The following is an 18,169-nucleotide window of genomic DNA, read 5'->3' as shown; positions in this document are numbered from 1 at the left end:
GCACTAGCGCCACGCTCTGAAATACTTTGGGAACATTTTCGTGTGGAATTGAAATCCTGCATATTTTATATCGTAAGAATTCCAAAATTCATCCAAAACGTCTAGAATTATATTGGAAAATGTTTTTATTTCAATATGTTAGTTCCATTTGTGTGTTTAAATAGAGTTAGTACTGGTTTCCTGTTGATGACAGCGCTCATGTTTGCATAACTTTCAGTAAATTGTATCATGACGCATCACAGACGCTATACTGGACAATCATACAAGTATGTTGAGATCAGAAAGCAAAGGATTTTATATTGGTTGGATGATCAAAGAGTGGATCATGAAATACTCTTTATTCCCTTTTCACAAAACGACAACACACAGGTTTTCTTATTTCCTTATTATTTGGACAAACATTCAAACGGTACAACCTCTGAGGCCACAGAGGAACGTCTATCAAAGTCACAACCTCACGTCCATCCAGGAACGTTATCTGCCCACTCATTGTCCCTCAGGACGCTTTGTTTTGTCGAGTCCCACTTCAAGAAGCACTTTATCATGATGGCGTTCATGAACATTTGAATGCTTTCACAGCCGATTTCCCAGGATGCCTCAGTAAACAGGAAGTTCGCAACAGGAAGTGAAGCCTGATGCACAGCATCAATAACAATGTCCTCACCACACACTGGTTGGGTTAGCTACTGCTGGACTGGCTGGCAGCTGGACGAGGGTCCTCCCCAATTATCGTCACCGGGTAGGCGTGGCCAGGTCATGTCACACGGTCACGGATCAGGAAGGTCAGACGTATCCACGGTAACCTACCGACCCAAATATTCCATAAACATTCAGTCCAACTCATGAAAAGGAAAATGCCTGTCCCTTTCTACAACTATCTAATATTTGTACTAATACCTCATAGTAACTACATCTGTGTCTTGTCCCACAATACTGTATTTCTACAGGTATCTAGTATTTCCATCTTTGTTACAAGTGTCTGGTAGTTATTTTTGAGAAAAGGGGCAGGGCTTAGCAGGGTCACCTTGATGAAAATGGTGTCATCCTTGATGTAACTTCCGGACTCCAGGACGCTCTGGGAAACGAAGAGAGGACATCCGGAGGCGATGTTCATCTCTGCGGCGGGACGTCTGAAGCTGCTGCTGTTTGGGTCGGGCTTGAAGGCGTCTCCCAGGTGCTTCCGAGACGCACCCTGGTCCATCAGCATGAGCGTCACCTGACGGACGGACAACAACGTGGATGACTCGGCGTTCCAGAGAGCGGTGGTACGTTTGTAATACCTTCTGTTTGAAGGGCCAAGGCAACAGAGCGTCATACTCGCCCCTCATCACCACGAAGAAGAGCGACAGGTGCGTCCCTTTGCCCATGCCGTCTCCGTTCAGGTAGACGCGTGCGCACATTTTATAGCCAAAATATCCCGTGTAGAACGGCTGTGAATACAACGATAAAGTCTTTGCGGCCACCGCTTCCTGTTTCCGTCTCTTGTAGTCACGGATCTTCCAGATCAGCGTCCCGTTGTAGCTGGCTGTCTCCAGCACCTGAAAACGCAGGTCCATGTCGGCCAGCCGGATGTCGTGTACGCTCAGCATGTCGCCATGGCGATGCTGTTGCGTCTCCAGGGAGGCTGCGAAAAGGCAAACAGAGTTAGACGACCATCCGCATCAGGTGTCCAATGTGCGATGTGTCTTCTGACCCAAAGTAAGCGTTCCACTGCCGGAGCGTCCTCCTTGTTCAACGGTGTTGAGTCTGCTGCGGACGTTGTCCAGAGACAGGCGGAGCTTGTCCAGCTCCTCTCTGAGCAAAGTGAGGGAACGAAGGTCAAGCTCCACCTCCAACAGCTTCTCTGAATGAGAGCTCATCAGCTTCTAGACAGAGACACACAGATGGTCATGTGACGCTGTGCAGCTTTGCTCACCTCAGTCTAGTCAGTGGAAACTTCTAGAAGCTTTACTTGTATACTGCTATCTTCAACATGTCCTACCACATGTTCCTCAAAATATGCCACAAACTTCAAGTTCAAACACTTGAAGACTTTTTCAGATTTCAGATCTGAGGAAGCTCGCTAAAAAGAACAAAGAGGACAAGTACCTTGTCAAACGAGAAAACAATTCAGGATGTAAAAAAAAACCATCTACCAGAAGCAAACATGATAATAATAATAATAATAATAATGATAATGACAAATAACTATGAACATGTGTCCAGAGACCCGTTATAAATTACAATCATTTTTTAAGGAAATCCAACTTTGAATACAAAAAGATTATACACCATAAGAAGTATTAGAATAAAATGTATTATTTTCCATTTCAACTGCGTGTATTAAACAGTATTATAATAAGATGTAGTATACACCATAAAAAGCATTACAATAAGATGTATTATACACCTACATTATAAATACACAGACAGACAACTAGAATGTTGACTCTTTGTTCGTTGTGCACTTTTTTAGAACACTAGAGGGCGATAATGGTCACTGATTCGCTTTGCGTATAGAATAGCTATAAGCTATTAGCTGTGAAGCCGCCGGTAACTGATATTATCGCATACTACAGCATTAATTGGCCCTATACACTAGAAACCGCCCATGAATGATACGGGCAAAGGTCAAAATGATACTGTATCAAAGCCAAGGGCGGTGATACTGATCAAATATAGAGTTTAACCATGTCCGGTTTCAGCCCCCGTAGCTGTCCACTCAGAGCGCGCTGCTCTGGTATCAATCCCGTGAAACAACCAATCAGAGAACAGCGTACTAGCGTGTGCCACCAGTAAAGTCTCCAGTCTGTAACTATGCGCTACAAAAGTCCTAGGTCGTGATGTGGGCTCCCGGGCTTAAGTTTCTGAACTCCACTCACGTGACAGGAAATATCACTGTTAATAAAAACATTCATAATGCTTCTCCAGTAGCCAGAAAAACTCAACTTGATTAACAGAACTTTAATTGTAAGAAATATTGATATGATAAGACTGTTGATAAATTGTTGAAATATTATTGAAATTATTGTGTTTACATACACATGTAATACATGTAATAAACTGAAACATTTCTTGAAATAAAATGGTCTGTGAAATATAAATGAAATATATTTATATAAATAGTATGTGATAATAAGATCATCACATGGTTTGTCTGGTATCAGGCCCAGTATCATGCCCCCAAGTGCCAGTATCAGCCCGAGACCAAAGTTAACCTATAATACCCTTTTGTTATGATATATAATATATTTAGTTAAGATATTTTATGCACACATGTGTGTGTGTGGGCGGCACGGCGAACGAGTGGTTAGCAAGCAGACCTCATAACTAGGAGACCAGGGTTCAATTCCACCCTCGGCCATCTCTGTGTGGAGTTTGCATGTTCTCCCCGTGCATGCGTGGGTTTTCTCCGGGTACTCCGGTTTCCTCCCACATTCCAAAAACATGCTAGGTTAATTAGCCACTCCAAATTGTCCATAGGTATGAATGTGAGTGTGAATGGTTGTTTGTCTATATGTGCCCTGGGATTGGCTGGCCACCAGTAACCTGCCTCTCGCCCCAAGTCAGCTGGGATAGGCTCCAGCACCCCCGCGAGGAAAAGCGGTAGAAAATTAATGAATTAATTTTCCAGTGTAATCATGATATCATGATATTATAGTCTTAAGGTGAAACACACCGTACTCTCTCACCTGAGGGGGGTCTTAGTGTAAATCTCCGCATCACCAGATTTGAACGTCACTGACCATGATAGTCATGTTGTGTTATTGTTTGAGGTTCACTTCTTCTTACACTTATAAATAAAAATGATACTAAAACACATCTTGAATGATTTCCAAGTATGCGTCTGTAAAGTCACAAGCTAGCGTGACGCGTCATGTGGTCATGTGACGGGATGCACATGACAAGAAACACTAACCTGCATGGACGCCACTTTCTGCTCCATGTGTCGACTCTTCTCCCTTAGCTCATTGTTCTGGTTCTCCACTTCGCACAGACGAGTGCTGAGGACGGGAAGAACTTTGCACTTGTCCATCAACTCACCTTTGACCTCGTCCACCTGTACGGGCACACGCACGCACGCACATACGTTGAAGGTCCAGTGAGGAGCCATTGAAGAAGAAGACGATGAGGATGTTACCTTGCTCTCCAAGGAAACGTTATTCACACGCATCATCTTCAGGTGCTCGGCCGCAGAAGTGGTCTCATGCTGTCTGACGTCCTGATTCAAACCCTGATTGAAACAAACTTTATTGACAACCACACTCAGACAGACAAGACGAGCACGCAGGTGGGCTTACTTTGTAGGAGCAGCCGTAGCGATGATACGGACAGCTCACCTGAGCTTTGGGACATTCGTGTTGGTGACTGGCCAGCTGGAACACAAACGCTACAATCAGCGGAGACGCACACACACACACACACACACACACACACACACACACACACTGGGAGCATCATGTGACTAGTTACCTCGCGCCGTGGCAGCGAGGAGAAGGAGCAGAGGTTAGGACAAGACACGGGGAACGCCGGACACACCGTCTCCTGATGTTTCTACAACAAAACCTTGGTGTGAACGTCCACAGCCATTACATCCGAGCGATCGTCACAGTGATGATATCACAGCCATGATGCCACAGTGATGATGTCACAGCTATGATATCTCCGCCTCGGATGATCAATAAATCGCACCATAAATGAAAACTAATTTTACCGGCCTCAATATACCCCCATGGGCGGCACGTTCGTTTTCCTTATCTCTTGCCTCCAAACAGGTTGGAAGAGACTACTTTGTCTCTGTGGGGGGGAGGCGGAACCGCTAGCATAAACACACAGTGTGCAGTGCAGCCTCCCGAGGAGCCACGCAAGGTAAGATAGCCCCCGTGTGGGAATATTTCAGCTCCAAAACCGAATGACCAAAGTTAGCCCATCAATACGGACACATTTGTTTGAAAATGGTGGCACAGCTAACTAGCATAGCCACCTGAAACATCACCACTCCACCCAGTTTACCCATCTGGCAAAACAAAATGGCACCTCGAGACGCTGAGCCTTTGTCCTGACAGTTTGGTCGACAAAGTTAATCCAACAACGGTAAGCGCTCACAGTGTTGTTAGCTGCATTGCAAAAGAAATGCTGCTCTTTAATATCTTCATTTCAAGAAATGCTGCAAATGTTTGACAGATTGATAAAAAAAAAATACACGTCACAAACGACAATTGCAGAGGACAGTTTTGCATTATGAAATATTAGCAATGGGGCAACACGGCGGACAAGTGGTTAGCGTGTAGACCTCACAACTAGGAGACCAGGGTTCGATTCCACCCTCGGCCATCTCTGTGTGGAGTTTGCATGTTCTCCCCGTGCATGAGTGGGTTTTCTCCGGGTACTCCGGTTTCCTCCCACATTCCAAAAACATGCTAGGTTAATTGAAGGACTTGATAAGTCTTGACTTCTTCTTCTTTCGAACATGTGCAGCGTTTATATACGTACATATACATTAGTATTTTTATTTGTATTGATTTGGGTTGGTTTGTTGTGCTTTGGATGTTTTTCATGTTTGAAAAAAATAAAAATAAAAATAAAAATAAAAATAAAAATAAAAATAAAAATAAAAATAAAAATAAAAATAAAAATAAAAATAAAAATAAAAATAAAAATAAAAATAAAAATAAAAATAAAAATAAAAATAAAAATAAAAATAAAAATAAAAATAAAAATAAAAATAAAAATAGGCGACTCCAAATTGTCCATAGGTATAAATGTGAGTGTGAATGGTTGTTTGTCTATATGTGCCCTGTGATTGGCTGGCCACCAGTCCAGGGTGTACCCCGCCTCTCGCCCCAAGACAGCTGGGATAGGCTCCCGCATCCCCTGCCACCCTCGTGACGATAAGAGGTAGAAAATGAATGAATGAATAAATATGTTAGCAATTATGTATATTATCATTATATTAGCGGTTAATTGTGTCTCAAAATAATAATAATAATAATATATTATAATAATTATTATATAATTATAATAAAAATAATTATAAAATTAATAATAATAATACTATTTATCATCAATCATTTATAGTACAATATGCCATGCAGCTGTTATTATAATGATAATTATAATAAAAATAATTATAAAATTAATTATAAAAATAATAATAATACTATTTATCATCAATCATTTATAGTACAACATACCGTGCAGCTGTTATTATAATGATAATTATAATAAAAATAATTATAAAATTAATTATAAAAATAATACTATTTATCATCAATCATTTATAGTACAACATACCGTGCAGCTGTTATTATAATGATAATTATAATAAAAATAATTATAAAATTAATTATAAAAATAATAATAATACTATTTATCATCAATCATTTTATAGTACAACATACCGTGCAGCTGTTATCGCCACAGGCCTCATGACATCACAGCGATAATGTCGCAATGATATCACGGTGATGACATCACAGCCACAATGTCACAACCCATGAAGTGATATCACACGATATCACAGCCATGACATCAGGGGCAGGTCGATATCACATCCATAATGTTACGGTAACGATATCAGATGTCAAATTACCACGATGTCACAGAAATGATATCACAGCCGCGTCGTCACTGCTATGATGTCAGCGATGACATCACAGACATGATATCACAGCCGCGTCGTCACTGCTATGATGTCAGCGATGACATCACAGACATGATGTCATAGCTTACCTGTAGGTCGGTCAGCGGCATCTTGGTCATACAAAAGTCGCACGCGGCCTCTCGGTGTTTGCATTTCCAGCTCAGGTGGTCAGGAATTTCTTTCCTCATCATTCGCTCTTTGCATTTCCCCAGCGGACAAGGAACCTCGAAGAACGGACACACGTTGAGGTGCTCCTGCGAGTGATATTGATCAGGTGATCAGCCAACGTGGTCCTTGTTGCCAAAGTCATGCAAAGACAACGCTCACGGGTATCTGCTGCAGACTCATCTGCTCCTGACAGCCTTTGTTTTCACTGCGACAGTGAACCTTCAGCGTCATGATTTCCCGATGGCAGCAAACGTCTCGAAAGATCTGAAAAGCAAGCGAGCTGTCAGTCGCTGCTAAATAACGGTCATGAATTTGTTTTTTGCGTCGCTCACCTTGTTGCTGAACAGTGGTTCCATGTCAGCCGGGCACACGGGGTTGGGGCGACTGCAGGACACAAAAACTTGGGTTACGGCAGTTCCACGAGGCAGCTAAACGTGTGCGCGTCACCTGAGGATGTCAGCGATGCAGCTCTGACAGAAGCGATGTCCGCACTCGGTCTGGCGAGGCTGACACAGGACCAGCCTGCAGGACTCGCACAGATACTTCTCCTCAGGACTCTCAACAAAGTGATCCGTGAAGCCACCATGAAGCGGCAGGAAGCCCGCAGTGACCCCTGGATATAAGAATAGAAGACGCCCACTTTAAAGCCTTCGCACTCACACACACACACAAAACCAGGGGTCTCAAACACGCGGCCCACGGGCCAAATGTGGCCCGAAGAACACTAGTTTGAGGCCCCCGCCTTGATATGAAAGTTTAATGTTAGTTTGATATGGATGCTGTATGGTATCATGTACCCAGAAAAAATTATTACCTTTGATTAATGTTTATGTTAAAGGTTAAATAACTGTTAATAGTTATCCTCCCTATCCGTGTGGAAGTGGTAAGTTTTTGGCTATTTAAGTTTAAAGGAAATAACTTGAAGGCTACCGTTTAGGTCGCTAGCTCTCTAGTTTGCGAGTTAGCATGTGTCTCAAGATCCTGCAGTTGCGCAATATGTTGTAAATAAAAAATATATAAATGTGACTATAGTCGTGTTTTGTCATGTCTACAGGGCTCTAATAATGCTTTGTTCATTTTAATCTGAAAAAAATCATTTGTCTACCCACCAACTATATGTGCTTTCTTAAGTTTGTATTATTATTATTATAATTATTTATTACTGATTGATTGATTTTCTTTATTCTTGATTTGTTTGTTTATTTTTCATCTTATTTTGTGCAGAAAAATAAAAAGTAAGATATTTGAGAACAGTGGAAGGTTTTATCAGAGCTTTTATTGTAGAAAATCGGAACCAAAGCACTGAAAAAGTTTGTATATTTTTCTGTTTTTAATAAATGTGTTTTTTTTTGGAAAACCTGATGCAGCCCAGCCTTGCCCAGACCCTAGCTCCAGTGGCCCCCCAGGTAAATTGCACCTCCATGTGTCCACAATATGGAAATATCAAAAGTCAATGGAATAATTTCACCTTGTGAAGAGTCACTCGGAGGCCAGGGATTGGCTGGTCGGCTGGGAGGCGGGGTGATGGGCGGGGCCACAGACAGGGGCAGAACAAGAGAAGGCGCCACCTGCTGGAGGGGAACCTGCACCTCCCTCCTGTCAACACTGCGTCCAGCTGACATGACCTAATAAGCAAAACACAATTTATTGTTTAGTCAATCAATAACATGAAATATCCATGCACAAATTAACAAATGAATACTTTTCATTGTGTGGTTAACAATGTAGCCTGTTTCGATTGGAGCACCTGGACCCAGATAGATAGACACTTTTTTTCATAGGTTGGCTGTTCCTGCCACTTATACTCCAGAGCGACTTATAAATGAAAAAAGTGTTTATGTTCCATAAACACTGGACACCTTTTCTGTTCATGTTTATTTTTAGTGTAGCTGAATTAGCATTGTGTTAGCATATCTTACACCTATTCAGCCTGTTCTCTATTCTTTTATTCATGTTAGAACTTGCCTTCCAAGATGACGTAATGTCTGTTTTGGTCAAGTAGTTTGGAAAATAAATTACCAGCAAAAAAATGCCACTTATACTTCAGTGCGACTTATGTATGTTTTTTTTTACCCAATTATGCATTTTTGGCCTTGTGCGACTTATACTGCGGAGTGACTTATAGTCCAGAAAATACGGTATGTGTTTCCTTATCTAAAGATTATTTTTAAAAATGTATGAAGTAAATATTAAATTTGTTGTTGTTTATTTGTTGGCATCATTAGGCCTATTTTAGCCCCCCTAAATAATTTGATATTTTTTATTGATTTTTTTTTTTACAAAAGAAATCTCTGACAAATTTCATATAATAGGGCAAAAGCAGGCCAATAAGCAGGCTAATACTAGCCTACTACTACTAGTAGTAGTAATAGTAGTAATAATCAGAATAAGAATAATGATGATAGTAATAATAATAAACTAATTAGTAACATAATAATGATTATGATATAATCGATGACTGTCCATTGGACAGAATGGTTCCAGAGCTTGAGCAGCGGTTTTGCAGTATAGATTGTGTGTACTTGTGTACATTTAATGGTGGCCTAAAACTATTGAGTATCTCTACTAAATCTGTCCAAAAGTGGGAAAGTTATATCCCGCTTTTTGTTCCTTATTTGGAGTTTTTGCATTTTTTTTTATGTCTACTACTTTCATTCATATCCTGTGCATCTCCAGGGGGCTAAGCCCCCCCTTGTCCTCAGAACCTAGTGACGCCCCTGGACATAACTATGTAAATATTCAATCTATGAAGGAGTTCTACTTCATGGTTGGGTCTGGAACCAATTAGGCACGATAAAGGGGGAATTACTGTATAGCACTAATCAGCTGACGATCACTGACATTGATTAATCCATCTGGTGGGATCAAAACGTGACAAGATTTCTCATTCAGAAAAAAAATGATCTCATGATAATAAATCACAGATCAATGAAGGCCCCATCTATTGTTATGTGCATGTTTGTCTGTTTTCCTCATCTCGAATCCAAACAGGCAGGAAGAGGATACACAAAATGGCGAAGAGAGTGAGACCTCTTGTCAGTCATACACTTCCACACACACACACACACACACACACACACACACACAGTAGAAGAATGCTAAGTAACGTTGTCGAAATTAAGAGGGGAAAAGATGTTCCGATGCTTGCAAAGCCAAACGCCACAGCCCCCATGTGGGAATAATAATTAGCAAGGTGAGCCCATCTCCAAGTACCAACCAGGACAATTCATTCAAAAGACATACAGTGGAAATGCTGCAAATGTTAAACAGCATAAAATTGGCAGTGAGAAACGACATGTCACAAATGCCAATTCTGCAACTTTACAGCAGGAAAGTTGATACTGAAATCTAATCTAATCTCGTGCATCGGCTCGTCTCGTGACACCAAAGTTAATTAGCTTTCAGCTATAAAAACACAAAAAAAGATAGCTTAGCATATATTGACCTACACTGGATTGTTTTTAGCATCTTTCATGTACTAAATTGATAAAAAAATGTCCCCATCCTTCAATGCATGTAGGCAATCCTCACTATAAAAAAAATCTCTTCTTGAGAGGAAGGATTTAAGGATAGAAACAAGCCATTGACTGCTGATCAATACCAAACCAAAGAAATTCAATAAAAATATATTTGATCAAACATCAAAATATACTTTAAATATTATAACTATCGCGTATTATAGTCAACATTACATTAAATTCAACCAAAAATGTACAATTTAGTCTCATTTCACTTTCGATCTGAGTTCGATTGATCAGGTCTGGCTTGTGTTTACTGGCTCCTGCTATGCTAACAGTTAGCATGTAGTCATTGAAGCTACTGAAAGAGTTTGAGCACCAGGTCGCCGTTCGCATCGTTTTCAAACGGCTGTCTGGAGATTCCATCGGTTCTGCTGACTCACATGAATCAGTTTGGGCTCAGCAGCTCCTCGACGCGTCTCTGCGGGATTCAAACCGCCGACCTGCCGCTTCCTCCCAAGCCGCGGGCCTCCTCATGGTCCGCTCCGGCTTTCAAGACTCAGTGGGTCCCCTCGGTACTGTCGTGGGAATGCAAACGGACTGGGAACCAGTACGGAGGTACGGAGCTCCAGCAGCAGGACTGTTCGGGTCACAGTGGAAACCCCCTCCGCTGCTTCCGCCCAGGAAATCCCCCATCACTGCACGCTGCGCCACCACCAGGGGGCGTCCTTGTCTTTGCGACCCATCGTACCTGATCGCCTTTATGTAGTGTAGACGTTACAGCCCTGTTTTATATATCCTTTATCATCGATATGTCATTTATATTTAAAAAAAATATATCGTGTAAGCTATGTCTCAAATAAGCTATGAAAAATATAACTTGTACCCCTTTTAAATATATATAGCTTACATTGAGTAAGCTACTCCAGTGTTATATAAATGGCACAATATGTAGAAAACATACACTATGTTCTATACATATTACCTTGTCAACAATATACATAAATCACGTTAGCGATGATGGTTGTGATTTACATCTACCAATTGAAGTATCCCAAGTACAAAAACGCACCCAACCAGCCATAAAACCTCATTTTCAGGGGAATCCCATTCTCTCATCCAGGCATGCACACGGGAATACCGCCAAGAGTTCTGCGCCCGTGAAAAAAAATAATCACATAAGTGGAAAGGTGGTTTTATGTCGTTCAGATGACGTCCAGACAACATTATAATTATTATTATTATTATCATAATCATCGTCATCATGCAAACACCTGCTTTCAAATGCATTTAATAGAAACAACACTTTAAAAAGTATTTCCGTAGCGATACGGAAGCGATGATGTAATTGTTCATCACCAGCATCCAAGCGATAATGCTGACAGGGGGCGGAGTCGTACCTCCACACACTCCACCGAGGTCAAAGGTCAGAGGAACCATTGGCAAGGGCGACATCTGTGGAAATAAACGCTGTAAATAAAACGTACAACATTGATTTACATTTACAATACACACACACACACACACACACACACACACTAAGGACTGTGGGATCTGTGCCCCCCCCCATATCTCACCCTTGGACGCATCGTCATCTGATGGACCGGCCTTATTGCTCTCCGTACCGTCTCGGCCCTCCAAGCCGTTTTCTGCCTCCCACTCCTGAAGGACTTCATCCAGGTTAAACCTGCGTCTGTAGTTGGCCAGGAAGTTCTTCACCTGGACCACCGACTTGTTCCCAATCACATCTGAGATGGCCTGGAAGTCCCGCCCGTATTTCCTGATGGCTGTCGATTACGGGAAGGACGTGAGAAGCGCGGCGAGGCGACGTAACGTCGAGGCGGATGTTGGCGTTTGGTTACCTTGGACGGCCAGCAGCTGCTCGTCTGTGCTCCAGCGACCGTTCGTCTTCCAGTTCACCTAAACCGGACACACGCGCCATGAGGCGATACTCTTACCGTCAGTCGCTAATTAGCCACGTGGCGGCGGCGTGACGTCGCCATGGTTACCTCGTCTTGTCTGAACTCATCCACGCCACATTTCAGCTTCTCCTTGAGGGAGCCGTTGGCCTGTTTGATGCTCTGGACCTGGACACACACACACACGTAGTTACACATGTGTACAATGTACACACACAAAGACACACAACACAGACAAAGTCAGACAGACGTGTCTCTTGACGGCCGTGAGCTGAGCGTCGAGCTGTCGTAGGACGCCAGGAGCGCACGTGGAGGACAAGGAGACCACATCCTCCTGCTTCAGGAACATTCCTCTGGGCGGACGTTTCTTGGCCCTGTGGGACGCTTTGAACCCTGCTGACTGACACACACACACACACACACACACACACACACACACATTGCTTGTTAAGAGTATACCAACAGTAATCCAGTACTCGGTTCCAGTGGCGTGTTGTCTGTGTGTGTGTGTGTGTGTGTGTGTGTGTTCATGGCGACATACAACAGGAAGTGAGTAATACGAGGCAGCTTCGGAATGAATAAAAATCGAAAGGTTCTTACTTTCAGTCCAGCGCTACTTTTCATCTGGGACCGCTCTGATCCAGAAGTCAACTAAAAACCAAAAAAAAAGGAGAACGTGAATATTAGTATTTTAAAGTATTTATCCGAGTAAATAGCCGACCTCCTTGGGGACATCTTTGACTTGAGTGGACTCCAAATCACTCGCAGCATTTCCACGGCTCTCATCGTCGCTGAAACACACACGCGGACACACATTTAGCGGCGCGGGCGGGGATCAAACCTGTGTTCTTTCCGTCGCTCACCTGTCATCTCTGTCCCGCTTGACTTTGCGGTGTTGTCGGTCCATGAGACTGGTTCTGGTGCGACTTTTTTTCCACGAGTAGTAAAACCGGACCAGGCTGGCCATGGACTTGTCAGGCAGCTACAACGTCAAAAGAGAACGCTCGCTCATCGCGTGACCGCTCCGCCTCCTGACAAAAAAGCTCACGCAGGGAGGCCCACCATCTGCTGGATGCGACGAAAACTCTTCCCGTGGAAGCTGAAGGCCTGCTCGAACAGAACCCGGTCCTCCACCGTCCACTCGTCAGGAAACGGTGTGAAGTTCGGAAGGTCGGCCAACGACTTTTCAACGTTGTGTTGATGCCAAAACAACATCCCCAACGCCTGACACAGTAGCATAGGACACGGTAGTGAGTAACGTAACAGCGAGGAGACAGTGGGTCACATAAAGGCTTCATTTTGCTACAGCAACATAGTAAAAAACTTTTATTTTCTAATAGTGTTACTACAATTACGCAAAAAGCTGAGGAAAAAACTGCTTCCCAGTACTTTGGCAGAAAACTGCATCAAGATGGAGGGTCTATGCTGCAGCGTCATGAAGCCTTCAGCGTGAGGAGACAGTGAGTAACGTAAAAGACCGAACCTGTTCCATGTTGTATCCGTGCTTGTCTTTAGCAATGGTGATGTATTCATCCACTAAAAGTTGGAAAAAGAAAATTTAAAGTATGAAACGACACTGAAAAAATGTCAAATGTCATTTGTTACACCTAAATTATTAGTTAAATAATTTAAAATAATAAAAAAATAAATCATTAAATAATTTAAAATAATAATAAAATAAATCATTAAATAATTTAAAATAATAAAATAAATAATTTAAAATAAAAGTTAAATAATTAAATGTAGAATTAAATAATTATTATTAAATATTTAAATTATATTTTGTACTGAATCAGAAATTTCATTCATTCATTTTGTACCGCTTTTTCCTCACGAGGGTCGCGGGGGTCGCAGAAAAAACAAGACAATTTTGGATCAACATTTGCCATAAAAGCAACTGTTGTAATATTTGATCACATTATTATATGCATCATATATTCATTCATTTTCTGCCACTTATCCTGGTGCTGGAGCCTATCCCAGTTGTCTTTGGGCGAGAGGCGGGGTACACCCTGGACTGGTGGCCAGCCAATCACAGGGCACATATAGACAAACAACCATTCACACTCACATTCATACCTATGGACAATTTGGAGTGGCTAATTAACCTAGCATGTTTTTGGAATGTGGGAGGAAACCGGAGTACCCGAAGAAAACCCACGCATGCATGGGGAGAACATGCAAACTCCACACAGAGATGGCCGAGGGTGGAATTGAACCCTGGTCTCCTAGCTGTGAGGTCTGCATGCTAACCACTCGACCGAATAATTAATAATAATAATAATTAAATTTATGATGTGGGTTCTTTCAGTTTCTTTCTTTGTCTTAAAGTCAAAAATGTATTTCCAGTAAATCAAAATTTATGCTTTCAACCACATCATAAATTAAATTTGAGAAAAACTAATAAATTAAGGTGTAACAAATTATAGCCAAGTTTTAAAGTATCATTTTTTTCCAGTGAAGATGGCGTCATACATGACAATATTTACATTGATTGTGTACGCCACTGCTGGGCGTCCACACCAGCATGTCCACACTGTCTGTCAGCTGACACGTCCTCGCCACCTCTGGAAACAAACACATCATATTTATTAGCAGTATAGCATGTACGTATGTATGTATGTACGTATGTACGTATGCGTTTCATCAGAAATTACATTAGAAGCCCAGATTTCCAGGTTTTGCGGCATTCCCGGACCAGTTGAGAGAACGAGTCTCTAAAAGTATCCTGGGTCCCCCCCCCCCCCCCCCCCCGAGGCCTCCTACCAGTCGGAGGCGCCCGGGAGGAGCAGCGGCTCTATTCTGAGTTACTCCTTTACGCTCCTTTGGGCTGCAGGGATTGGAGAGGGCCACTAGCTAGCTGCGAGCCAACAAGCTAACCGCTAATTTGAGAAGCCAAAAAGTACCACTTCCACACATAATGGGAGGAGAACCTTTATTTACTTCATTGTGAATTTGGTCTCGTTTTGTGTACTGGATTCACTCGGAGTGTGTAGTACTAGCGTTTTCTTAACAGAAATGAACAGAACCGCTAATTGCAACCTTACCATCAAACGCTACAATTTAAGAACAAGAATATTAGAAATAGGAAAAAACTTGAATCAAGAATGAATTAATTTACTAGTAGTTGGATAAAAGTAGTTATGTTATCATTAGTTATCGTGATATGTATTTGTTGTGGAGTTTACTTAGTAGTAATTTGATGAAGTAGTACGCAAAAGTACGTTTTCCCTTTGGGTTTCGTCACAGCATGAACTTGTTCGAGGCTGCCCATCAGTAAATGTAGTTCTTTGACTTTCTTACCTGGATCAAAGTCCGGAACCACCGCTTGGTACTGCGGTCCGACCCGCATCCCCCCTCTGCCTGCACGAACACACACAGAGCACTCTTGTAATGCACCGGGAGAGGAATCACAAAGATGAAGTTTGTGTCCATGACCGAGGCTACCCACCGTGTTCCTCATCACTGCTTGATGCCGAACTTCCATCTTCCCAGCCGTTCCTGCTGCTGCTTCCATTCCCCGACACGCTCTTCCCCCCGATGCTGACTGCCGCTCCGGGGCCCCTGCTTCTCCTCTTGCCTACACCCTCCGAGGTTCTGTCAAGGATTACCGGCATAACTAGCGCCAACACGATGCTAAGCTAGTTTAGTCTCGCAACGCTTCTACGCGAGTGTGGTGCGGACTTCCGTTAAGCTAGCTAGCCGCTAGTTACCGGAAGTAGAACGCGTCCTGAAAGTTCATTTGGGAAATAACGTTGAAATTAAAGTGTCCTGTCTTTATCTGTAGGCATGTCGTGTGTTTATTACTTTATATTGCCTTGTCCTTCCTCGTATCCTGGTTTGTGTCCATTAGCATTAACCTTTCCTGAGTGTGTGGTGTAGCCACACATCTATGAACTGCTGCATGTGATTTTTGTGGTGCGTTCAAGTATACTCGGAACAGTGCTAAATTCACACATTTAATATAAACGAATAGTCAAATTGTTTTTGTGTGTTATTTATTTGTTATGTCTTGTGTGTTTTACGGTAGCTTCACAAGGAGAGGCACGACAGAATGAGGCAGGCAAAAGCAAACGTAGAGCAGCACATGCAAATAGAAGTAATGATCCGGCAGTCGACAAACACAACGTGAAGTTGCCATACAAGGGCAAACACAGGAAATGGCCTCGACAAAATAAAAGTCTTACTAGTAAGTTATGCCGAAAACAAGGAAAGACACAAACCAAGTCAAACCAAGAGTTTATTTGTGTGATTACTGTATCATCCGTTATGTCATACTATTATTAATGGACTTTACTATTTCCTCATTATAATACAATAAGTTCACATACTTGTACTGCAATCTCAGTCTCTGGTTTCTAGACATGATTTAGTTTTGTTAAGAGGGTTGTTTTCTTTTTGTGATAGGGTGTGTGTGTGTGTTCGTCTGGTTTGCGTACACACAGACGTCCGTAGTGTAGTCGATCATATATCAATAATCAATCATGTGACAATGTTCGCTATGCGTGCAATGCAGGACCGGCCCTGCCCCCAAAGTGCGCATGTACGCGGTGGGCGGGCTGTTGACGGACTATAAATGTCCTAAAGCTGAAGGCATCGTGGACACACACGCAGTCCCACAAGGCTCCCACTGGAGGGACGTCTGTGGTCGGCTGTGACGTCATGCCGTGGTTGCTGTCGTCTCCACCGGAAGCCGCGTCCTCGTCGCCGTCTCAGCGGCACTGTGAGCGGACCGCCTTCTCTTTCTACTGCGCCGTGCGGGAGCAACTTCCGGTGTGGCTGCTGGAGGACATGCGCAGTATGGAAGTGTTCTTCTGGGAGGACGGCCGTCCGCGCTCCTTCTCGCCGGCCGACGCGCTGATGTACGCGCTGGTGCACGACCACCGGGACTACGCGCATTACCTGCTCAACAACTTCTCCGTGAACGCGCTTCACGCGCCGCGCTGCAACGTGTGCCGCAGCAGCGGCGCGGCACACCTGCACATCGCGGTGCGCTACAACCGGCGCGCCATTCTCGGCCTGATGATGGACGCGCTGAAGGACTTGGCGCCAGAGGGCTGGCGGCGGGAATACCTGGACATCTGCGGCGGGTGCGCGCACGCGGCCGACGCGGGGAAGACGGCGGTTCAGCTGGCCGTGGAGCTGTCGCGCGTGGACTGTCTGCTGCTGCTTCTCGTGCACGGCGCGCGACCGCAAGGTCTGGATGCGGCGCTGCTGAGACTCGGCGGCGCACCCGCTGCGGAGCGAGATGACGCCCGGCGCTGCCTCGACCTGCTGCTGCTTTTCGTGGCAGAACCGAAGGCAGTGCGCCCCCTGCGGGACGAGCAGCAGCGCTGGCAAAACCTGCTAGGACATGACTTGTTTGGCTGGCTGAGCGGTCAGGCCCCACCCCCTCTTCTGCACCAGGCTCTTAGGACTTTAGTCCGGTCCGTCCCGGGTCAAATCCGCCAGTTGCCGGCTTTCCTGCGGCCACACAGCAAGATGGGACCAGATGTTCCGTTGCCATGGAAACAGAGTACATGATGCTTTGGTTATCGTTGACTCAGGTGACTTTTTAGGAGCATCGGCTGATGTACATTTGATTTTTTTGCATAATAAAAAGACTTGGTTAATAAACGTCTTCTGTGTTTTAATAAGTTTGTACTCACATATCCAGGTTCTGGACTCTGTCCACTTAAGTCCAAAGTCCAACAAAGTGCAGCTATATTCTACAGGTCCACTAGAGTCCATTCCAGTCCTGTTTAAAGTTTTTTTGACCCAAATCATGTTTCATTCCATCACATCGTTTTAACCGAACCCACTAAAGTCTCTGTGGTCCAAGTCGACTGACCCTGTTCTGGCTAGGATCTTCTGACTGAACCAATCAAGCAAAAGTCCTTTAAAGGGGACCTATTATAGTTTTTCCACTTTTCTGACCTATAAATGGAGCTAGAATGTCGTATTCTCGTGTTGAACAATGCCAAAGCGTCAGAGAATGAGGTGTGCGCATTTGGATGTGAGCC

At 43.5% G+C, this 18,169-nt stretch overlaps 3 protein-coding genes across 4 annotated transcripts; 1 reads left to right on the top strand and 2 right to left on the bottom strand.

The window, feature by feature from the left end:
• Nucleotides 1-119: 119 nt before the first annotated feature.
• On the bottom strand, nucleotides 120-10,962 carry traf3 (TNF receptor-associated factor 3). 2 transcript variants are annotated; one of them, XM_058090231.2, is made up of 14 exons: nucleotides 10,692-10,962; nucleotides 8,259-8,415; nucleotides 7,238-7,403; nucleotides 7,123-7,174; nucleotides 6,950-7,054; nucleotides 6,712-6,876; nucleotides 4,453-4,533; nucleotides 4,281-4,355; nucleotides 4,121-4,213; nucleotides 3,899-4,039; nucleotides 1,694-1,865; nucleotides 1,281-1,624; nucleotides 1,025-1,216; nucleotides 120-803 (listed from the first exon to the last, which is right to left on the bottom strand). In XM_058090231.2, exons 2-14 carry the CDS (start codon nucleotides 8,410-8,412, stop codon nucleotides 768-770), a joined length of 1,776 nt encoding a protein of 591 aa, XP_057946214.2. In that variant the 5' UTR covers nucleotides 8,413-8,415; nucleotides 10,692-10,962; the 3' UTR covers nucleotides 120-767. The 2 variants fall into 2 exon arrangements, with proteins under 2 accessions (XP_057946214.2, XP_057946215.2); XM_058090232.2 differs by lacking the exon at nucleotides 4,453-4,533.
• Nucleotides 10,963-11,420: 458 nt separating this feature from the next.
• rcor1 (REST corepressor 1) lies at nucleotides 11,421-16,119 on the bottom strand. Its single transcript, XM_058090233.2, has 13 exons — nucleotides 15,619-16,119; nucleotides 15,471-15,530; nucleotides 14,657-14,734; nucleotides 13,651-13,703; nucleotides 13,230-13,391; nucleotides 13,031-13,149; nucleotides 12,889-12,958; nucleotides 12,768-12,818; nucleotides 12,418-12,567; nucleotides 12,258-12,335; nucleotides 12,111-12,168; nucleotides 11,826-12,035; nucleotides 11,421-11,703 (listed from the first exon to the last, which is right to left on the bottom strand). The coding sequence occupies exons 1-13, from the start codon at nucleotides 15,782-15,784 to the stop codon at nucleotides 11,669-11,671; spliced, it is 1,290 nt and encodes a 429-aa protein (XP_057946216.2). The 5' UTR covers nucleotides 15,785-16,119; the 3' UTR covers nucleotides 11,421-11,668.
• Nucleotides 16,120-16,618: 499 nt separating this feature from the next.
• ankrd9 (ankyrin repeat domain 9) lies at nucleotides 16,619-17,778 on the top strand. The gene has a single exon (XM_058090234.2). The coding sequence runs from the start codon at nucleotides 16,830-16,832 to the stop codon at nucleotides 17,688-17,690; it is 861 nt and encodes a 286-aa protein (XP_057946217.2). The 5' UTR covers nucleotides 16,619-16,829; the 3' UTR covers nucleotides 17,691-17,778.
• Nucleotides 17,779-18,169: the final 391 nt, after the last annotated feature.

Source organism: Doryrhamphus excisus, linkage group LG14, assembly GCF_037039965.1.
Source record: "Doryrhamphus excisus strain RoL-2023G ecotype Guam linkage group LG14, RoL_Dexc_Guam_v1.1, whole genome shotgun sequence".
In the NCBI taxonomy this organism is placed as follows: Eukaryota; Metazoa; Chordata; class Actinopteri; order Syngnathiformes; family Syngnathidae; genus Doryrhamphus; species Doryrhamphus excisus.
This window is presented reverse-complemented; position numbering and strand designations above follow the sequence as displayed.

Bases quoted from the DNA above. Each gene is read 5' to 3' on its own strand.
- traf3 (XM_058090231.2), bottom strand. From the start codon at position 8,412: ATGTCAGCTGGACGCAGTGTTGACAGGAGGGAGGTGCAGGTTCCCCTC. The intron at 4,214-4,280 runs GTAAGCCCACCT...TGTTTCAATCAG, and splicing joins GCTACGGCTGCTCCTACAAA to GGTTTGAATCAGGACGTCAG. The intron at 1,625-1,693 runs GTCAGAAGACAC...GCCTTTTCGCAG, and splicing joins CAGTGGAACGCTTACTTTGG to CCTCCCTGGAGACGCAACAG.
- ankrd9 (XM_058090234.2), top strand. From the start codon at position 16,830: ATGCCGTGGTTGCTGTCGTCTCCACCGGAAGCCGCGTCCTCGTCGCCG.
- rcor1 (XM_058090233.2), bottom strand. From the start codon at position 15,784: ATGCCGGTAATCCTTGACAGAACCTCGGAGGGTGTAGGCAAGAGGAGA. The intron at 12,819-12,888 runs GTCGGCTATTTA...TTTGGTTTTTAG, and splicing joins TCAAAGATGTCCCCAAGGAG to TTGACTTCTGGATCAGAGCG. The intron at 11,704-11,825 runs GTGAGATATGGG...TTATTTCCACAG, and splicing joins AGATGACGATGCGTCCAAGG to ATGTCGCCCTTGCCAATGGT.